This window comes from Melospiza melodia, unplaced genomic scaffold, assembly GCF_035770615.1.
Source record: "Melospiza melodia melodia isolate bMelMel2 unplaced genomic scaffold, bMelMel2.pri scaffold_166, whole genome shotgun sequence".
In the NCBI taxonomy this organism is placed as follows: domain Eukaryota; kingdom Metazoa; phylum Chordata; class Aves; order Passeriformes; family Passerellidae; genus Melospiza; species Melospiza melodia.
Genome location: NW_026948517.1, coordinates 115,625 through 123,989, shown reverse-complemented (window position 1 = coordinate 123,989; position 8,365 = coordinate 115,625). Strand labels below are relative to the sequence as shown.

Genomic DNA, 8,365 nt, shown 5'->3' with positions numbered 1-8,365 from the left:
TTGTATAGATCCTCAATAGCCCCCACAGATCCCCTATGGCCCCCACACATCCCCTATAGCCCCCACAGATCCCCTATAGCCCCCATAGATCCCCTATAGCCCCCACAGATCCCCTATGGCCCCCACAGATCCCCTATAGATCCCCACAGTGCCTGTAGATCCTCTATAGATCCTACAGATCCCCTATAGATCACTTATAGCCCTCCTATAGCCCCTATAGATCCTCCACAGATCCCCTACAGCCCCCCTACAGGTCTCCTATAGCCCCCCTATAGATCCTATAGATTCCCTATAGATCCTCCACAGATCCCCTACAGCCCCCCTACAGGTCTCCTATAGCCCCCCTATAGATCCTATAGCCCCTATAGATCCTCCACAGATCCCCTATAGCCCCCCTACAGGTCTCCTATAGCCCCCCTATAGATCCTATAGGTTCCCTATAGATCCTCCATAGATCCCCTACAGCCCCCCTACAGGTCTCCTATAGCCCCTCATAGATCCCCTATAACCCCATAGATCCCCTATAGATCCCCTATAGCTCGTAGAGGTCCCGTATAGATCCCCTAAAACCCCCCTATAGATCCCCTATAGGGATCCTGTATAGATCCCCCACAGTCCCCTAGAAATGCCCCACAGATCCCCTACAGCCCCCTATAGATCCCCTATAGCCCCCATAGATCCCCTATAGATCCCCTATAGATCCCAAATAAATCCCCTATAGAGCCCCCACAGTCTCCTATAGATCCCCTATAGATCCCCTATAGCCCATATAGATCCCCTATAGATCCCCTATAGCCCCCACAGATCCCCTATAGCCACCCTATAGATCCCCTATAGATCCCTTATAGATCCCCCATAGATCCCAAATAAATCCCCTACAGAGCCCCCACAGCCCCCCTATAGATCCCCTATAGCCCTCATAGATTCCCTATAGATCCCCTATAGATCCCAAATAAATCCCCTACAGAGCCCCCACAGCCCCTCTATAGATCCCCTATAGATCCCCCATAGCCCCCACAGATCCCCTATAGATCCCCTACAGCCCCCCTACAGATCCCCTTATAGCCCCCATAGGTTCCCTATAGATTCCCTATGAATCCTACAGATCCCCCATAGATCCCAAGTAAAATCCCCTATAGAGCCCCCACAGCCCCCCTATAGATCCCCTATAGCCCCCATGGATCCCCTATAGATCCCTACAAGCGCCCTAGACATCCCTATAGCTTCCCCCTATAGCCTCCTCCAGATGCCCTATGGATCCTACAGCCCCCCTATAGATCACCTATAGCCCGCCTATAGATCTCCTACAGCCCATATAGATCCCCTATAGATCCTATACATCCCCTATCGATCGCCTATAGCCCATATAGATCCCCTAATGATCCCAAATAAATCCCCTATGGATCCCCTATAGATCCCCATAGATCCCCTATAGATCCTATAGATTCCCTATAGATCCTCAATAGATCCCAAACAGATCCCACAGATCCCCTATAGATTCCCTATAGCCTCCTCTAGACCCCCACAGATCCTATAGATCCCCTATAGCCACCCTATAGCTCCCCTGATGATCCCAAATAACTCCCCTATAGCTGCCTATAGATCCCCCTAGAGATCTCCTATAGCCCCCACAGATCCCCTATAGATCCTATAGATCCCCTATAGATCCCATTGATTCCTTATAGATCCCCCATAGCCCCCTATAGATCCCCTGTAGCCCCCTATGGATCCTACAGATCCCCCATAGATCCCCTATAGATCCTCCATAGATCCCTTATAGCCCCCTATGGATCCTACAGATCCCCCTATAGATCCCCCATAGCCCCCACGGATCCCCTATGGATCTCCTATAGCCCATATAGATCCCCTATAGATCCCTTATAGATCCCCTATAGATCCCCATCGATTCCTTATAGCCCCCTCATAGATCCCCCATAGCCCCCTATAGATCCCCTGTAGCCCCCTATGGATCCTACAGATCCCCCTATAGATCCCCTATAGATCCTCCATAGATCCCTTATAGCCCTCCACAGATACCCTATAGCCCCCTATGGATCCTACAGATCCCCCTATAGATCCCCCATAGCCCCTATAGATCCCCTATAGCCCATATAGATCCCCTATAGATCCCCTATAGCCCCCTATGGATCCTACAGATCCCCCTATAGATCCCCCATAGCCACCCTATAGCTCCCCTGATGATCCCAAATAACTCCCCTATAGCTGCCTATAGATCCCCCTATAGATCCCCTATAGGCCCCACAGATCCCCCATGGATCCTATAAATCCCCCTATAGATCCCCTATAGATACCATTGATTCCTTATAGCCCCCTTATAGATCCCCCATAGCCCTCCACAGATACCCTATAGCCCCCTATGGATCCTACAGATCCCCCTATAGATCCCCCATAGCCCCCTATAGATAGCCACCCTATAGATCCCCTATAGATCCGATAGATCCCCTATAGATCACCTATAGCCACCCTATAGAGCACATATAGATCCCCTATAGATACCCCATAGCCCCCACAGATCCCCTATAGCCACCCTATAGATCCCCCTATAGCCCATATAGATCCCCTATAGATCCCCTATAGATCCCCTCTAGCCCCCACAGATCCCCTATAGCCCCCCTATGGATTTTACAGATCCCCCTATAGATCCCCTATAGCCCCCACAGATCCCCCCTACAGATCCCCCTATAGATCCCCCATAGATCCCCCTATAGATCCCCCACAGCCCCCACAGATCCCCTATAGATCCCCCTCCCCCCTCCTTCATTTCCGTTTTAATTTTAATTAATTTTAATTTGATTAATTTTCTTTTAATTACTTTTTTATTTCATTTTATTCAACGTTCGTTTTCCTTCCCCAAATCCGGGGCAATTCCATAAAAACCGCGGGGGGGGGGGGGGGAGGGGCAGGACATGATTGGGGGGGGAAGGGGGAGGGGGGGGACACCCCAAAATCGGGGGGGGGCACCCCGGGGACCCCGAAATTGGGGGGGGGGTCAGGGACCCCATAGGGGACCCCAAATTTAGGGGAGGTGTCCGAATTTTGGGGATCCTCACCCCCCCATCCCCCGAGGGAATTTTTTGGGGGGACCCCAAATTTGGGCAGTTCCAAATATTTGGGGGGGGGGGGGGTCCCAATTTTAGGGGATCCCCACCCAAGGGAGTTTCAGAGGGACCCCAAAATGTGGGGCAGGGGCACCCCGGGACCCCAAAATTTGGCAGGGGGGGGGTCTCAATTTTGGGGATCCCCACCCAAGGGACATTTGGGGGACCCCAAATTTTGTGGGAGGGGGCACCCAGGGACCCCAAAATTTGGGGGGGGGAGGGTCCAGGACCCCCTAGAGGACCCCAAATTTTGGGGGGTCCCCAATTATTATGGATCCCCACCCAAGGGAATTTTGGGGGACTCCTGAATTTGGGGGGTGTTCAAGACCCCAGAAAAGACCCCAGAATTTGGGGGGGGTCCCCAATTTTAGGGGGTCCCAAATCCCAACCAGGGACCTTAGGGGGACCCCAAAATTTCAGGCGGGGGCACCCAGAGACCCCAAATTTGAGGGGGGGGGTCTCCAATATTTGTGGGGTTCCCCACCCAGAGGGACTTTTGGGTGGACCCCAAAATTTGGGGTGGGGGACGCTCAAGGATTTTGGGGTGCTCCTGAAAATTTGGGGATTTGGGGGGGGGTCCCGATGATTTTGGGGGGTGCTGTGGGGGGTCCCGATGATTTTTTGTGATTTTGGGGGGGGTCTGGGATTTGGGGGTTCCCCAGGATTTTGGGGTCCTGGGATTTTGGGGGTCCCTGTGGGAGAACCCTGATTATTTTTTGGGGGGTCCCCGGATTTTGAGTGGGGGGGTCCCGATAATTTTGGGGTCCTGGGGGGGGCTCCCAGGATTTTTGGGGTCCTGGAGATTCTGGGGGGGGGTCCCGAGGATTTTTTGGGGTGTCCCAATCATTTTGGGGTCCCAGGATTTTGGGGTCACAACGATTTCGGGGGGGATCCTGGGGATTTTTTGGGGGGCTCATGATGAAATTTGGGGGGGGCCCCCAGGGTTTTGGGATCCTGAGGATTTTTTGGGGGGGGTGGTCCCAGGATATTTTGGGGTCACCGTGATTTTGGGGGTCCTTGGGTGGGTCTCAGAGATTTTGGGGTCACGATGATTTTTGGGGGTGTCCCGAGGAGATTTTTGGGGAGTCCCCAGGATTTTGGAATTCTGAAGATTTTGGGGTCCCGGGATTTTGGGGGTCCTTGTGGGGAGAATCCTGATTATTTTTTGGGGGGGGTCCCAAAGATTTTGGGGTCCTGGAGATTTTGGGGTCCTGATGATTTTGGGGGGGGGGTCCCGATGATTTGGGATCCCCGGGATTTTTGAGGGGGGGTCCCCAGGGTTTTGGGATCATGATGGTTTTGGGGGTGTCCCCAAGATATTTTGGGGAGGGTCACGATGATTTTGGGGGGGGTCCTGAGGATTTTGGGGTCACGCTGATTTTGGGGGGGGTCCCCAGGGTTTTGGGGTCACGCTGATTTTGGGAGTGTCCCAATATTTTGGGGGGGGTCATGATGGTTTTGGGGTGTCCCCAGGATTTTTGGGGGGGGATCCTGAGGATTTTGGGTTCCCCAGGATTTTTGGGGGGTTTCACGATGATTTTGGGGGGGGGGGTCCCCGGGATTTTTGAGGGGGGGTCCTGAGGATTTTGGGGTCACGATGATTTTGGGAGGGGTCCCCAGGGTTTTGGGTCACGATGATTTTGGGGGGGGTCCCCGGGATTTTGGGGTCATGATGGTTTTGGGGGGTGCCCCAGGATATTTTGGGGGAGTCCCCGGGATTTTTGGGGGGGGGGCCTGAGGATTTTGGGGTCATGATGATTTTTGGGGGGGGGGTCCCCGGGATTTTGGGGTCACGTTGATTTTGGGGGGGTCCCCAGGGTTTTGGGGTCACGATGGTTTTGGGGGTGTCCCCAGGATTTTGGGGGGGGGTCACGCTGGGTTTTGGGGGGTGTCCCCGGGATTTTGGGGGTCACTGCTCGTTGGGGTTGGGGTTGGTGTCCGGGTACTTGGTGAGGTCAAAGGTCAGCACTTTGCTGATGACGCAATCGCCTTGCTGGGGGGGGGGAGGGGAGGGGAAAGGGGGAGGGGTCACAGCCCGGCCTGGGACCCCCCCCCAAAAAATCCCTGTGACCCCAAAATCCCCCTGAACCCCCCAAAAACCCATCCCGAAAATGGAGCCCCGCCCCCAATGGAGCCCCTCCCCCAATGGAGCCCCGCCCCCATTGAGCCCCTCCCCCCATTGAGCCCCTCCCCCAATGGAGCCCCTCCCCCCATTGAGCCCCTCCCCCCAATTTTGGGGTTTTTGAGACCCCCCCCTCCCCCATGAGCCCCTCAGTTTTGGGGTATTTTGGGGATATTTCGGGGTATTTGGGGTATTTAGGGTACTTTGGGGAAGGTATTTTGGGGTATTTTGGGTACTTTGGGGTTATTTTGGGGTATTTGGGGATATTGGGGTATTTAGGGGGAGTTATTTTGGAGTATTTTGGGTATTTTGGGGTATTTTGGGGGTATTTGGGGGTACTTTGGGGGTGGTTTTGGGGAGTTATTTTGGGGTATTTTGGGATATTTTGGGGTATTTTGGGGGACTTATTTTGGGGTATTTGGGGTATTTTGGGGTATTTGGGGTATTTTGGGGGACTTATTTTGGGGTATTTGGGGTATTTTGGGGATATTTGGGAACTTTGGGGTTGTTTGGGGGAGTTATTTTGGGGTATTTGGGGGATATTTTGGGGTATTTGGGGGGTATTTTTTGGGAGTTATTTTGGGTATTTAGGGTATTTGGGGTATTTTGGGGTATTTGGGGATATTTTGGGTATTTTGGTTATTTAGGGTATTTTGGGGGAGTTATTTTGGGGTATTTGGGGAAGTTATTTTTTGGGAGTTATTTTGGGGTATTTTGGGGGTATTTAGGGGGAGTTATTTTGGGGTATTTTGGGTATTTGGGGTATTTTGGGGTATTTGGGGTATTTTGGGGGTATTTTTTGGGAGTTATTTTGGGTATTTTGGGGAAGTTATTTTGGGGTATTTGGGGTATTTTGGGTATTTGGGGATATTTTGAGATATTTGGGGTATTTTGGGGGAGTTATTTTGGAGTATTTGGGGTACTTTGGGGGTATTTTTGGGCGTTATTTTGGGGTATTTCGGGGGAGTAATTTTGGGGTATTTTGGGTATTTAGGGGAGTTATTTTGGGCTATTTTGGGATATTTGGGGTGTATTATGGGGGTATTTTTTTGGAGTATTTTGGGGTATTTTTGGTATTTTGGGTACTTTGGGGGTATTTTGGGAGAGTTATTTTGGGGTATTTGGGGTATTTCGGGGGAGTTATTTTGGGGTATTTGGGGTATTTTGGGTACTTTGGGGGTATTTTGGGTATTTTGAGTATTTAGGGGTACTTTGGGGAGTAATTTTGGGGATGTTTTGGGGTATTTGGGGTATTATGGGGTATTTTTTGGGAGCTATTTCTGGTATTTAGGGTATTTTGGGTACTTTTGGGGAGTTGTTTTGGGGTATTTGGGTAATTTTGGGGTATTTGGAGTAATTTTGGGATATTTGAGATATTTTTTGGAGGTTATTTTGGGGCAATTTTGGGGTATTTTGGGGGTATTTGAGGTATTTTTTGGGGCAGTTTTTTGGGGTGTTTTTTTGGTATTTGAGGAATTTTTTGAGGTTATTTTGGGGATATTTTGGGGGTACTTTTGGGGAGTTCTTTGGGGATGTTTTAGATATTTTGGGGATATTTGAGAATTTTTGGAGGTTATTTTGGGTATTTGAGGTAATTTTGGGGTAATTTTGGGGTATTTGAGGTATTTTTTGGGGAGTTTTTGGGTATTTTTGGGATATTTGAGGAATTTTCAGGGAGTTTTTTTTGGGTATTTTTGGGGAGTTTTTTGGGGGCATTTTTTGGTATTTCAGGGGAATTTGGGGCCGTTTTTGGGGGATTTTTGGTATTTCAGGGGAATTTGGGGCCTTTTTTGGGGTTTTTGGTATTTCAGGGAATTTGGGGCCGTTTTTGGGGGATTTTTGGTATTTCAGGGGAATTTGGGGCGGTTTTTGGGGATTTTTTTTGGTACCTCGGGTAGACGCCGATCAGGCTCTGGGCCTTGGTGTAAAATTCCTCCTTGAGGGAGATGACGATGGCCTGGAAGTTGGCGGCCGACTGCTCCTTGATGTAATTGGCCACCTGGGGACCCCAAAAAACCAGCTTGGCACCCCCAAAAACGGGCTTGGAACCCCCAAAAATGGGCTTGGAACCCCCAAAAACGGGCTTGGAACCCCCAAAAATGGGCTTGGCGTCCCAAAAACCACCCCGGCACCCCAAAAAATGAACTTAGAAACTCAAAAAATGGACTTGGAACAGCAAAAAATGAACCAAGAACCTCAAAAAAATAGACCTGGCACCCCAAAAAATGGACTTGGAAGCCAAAACCAGACCTGGCACCCCAAAAAACGGACTTGAAACCACAAAAAAATGCACTTGGCACCCCCAAAACCAGACACGGCACCCCCAAAAAATGGCCTGGAAGGTCAAAGAAATGAACCAAGAACCTAAAAAAAATGAACTTGGCATCTTGAAAACCACCCTGGCACCCCAAAAAATGAACCCAGAAACTCAAAAAATGCACTTGGCACCCCCAAAAATGAAACTAGAAACGCAAAAAATGCACTTGGCAGCCCAAAAATGAAACTAGAAACTCAAAAAAATGCACTTGGCACCCCAAAAACCCACCTGGAACCCCAAAAAATGAACCTAGAAACTCAAAAAATGGACTTGGAACACCAAAAAATGAACCAAGAACCTCAAAAAAAATAGACCTGGTACCACCAAAAAATGGACTTGGAACCCAAAACCAGACCTGGCACCCCATAAAATGAACCTAAAACCTCAAAAAATGCACTTGGCACCCCAAAAAATGAAACTAGAAACTCAAAAAAATGCACTCAGCACCCCAAAATCCACCTGGAACCCAAAAAAATGAACGTAGAACCTCAAAAAATGGACTTGGAACGCCAAAAAATGAACCAAGAACCTCAAAAAAACAGACCAGGCACCCCAAAAAAGGGACTTGGAACCCAAAACCAGACCTAGCACCCAAAAAATGAACCTAAAACCTCAAAAATGCACTTGGCACCCCAAAAACCCACCTGGAACCCCAAAAAACGAACCTAGAAACACAAAACCTGGCTTGGCACCCCAAAACGTGGAGCCGAAATTTCAAAAACGAACCTGGCACCCCAAAAAATGCACCTGGCACCCCAAAGAAATGAAGCCAGAACCTCAAAAAATGGACCCCCAAAAACTGCCTTG

At 49.9% G+C, this 8,365-nt stretch overlaps 1 protein-coding gene across 1 annotated transcript in view; it reads right to left on the bottom strand.

The window, feature by feature from the left end:
• Positions 1-7,076: 7,076 nt before the first annotated feature.
• SMC1A (structural maintenance of chromosomes 1A) overlaps positions 7,077-8,365 on the bottom strand; it is a 54,654-nt gene continuing 53,365 nt past the window's right edge. Inside the window, 1 exon segment of the mRNA XM_063182143.1 lies at positions 7,077-7,240. Coding sequence (XP_063038213.1) covers positions 7,147-7,240 — 94 coding nt within the window. The 3' untranslated portion in view covers positions 7,077-7,146.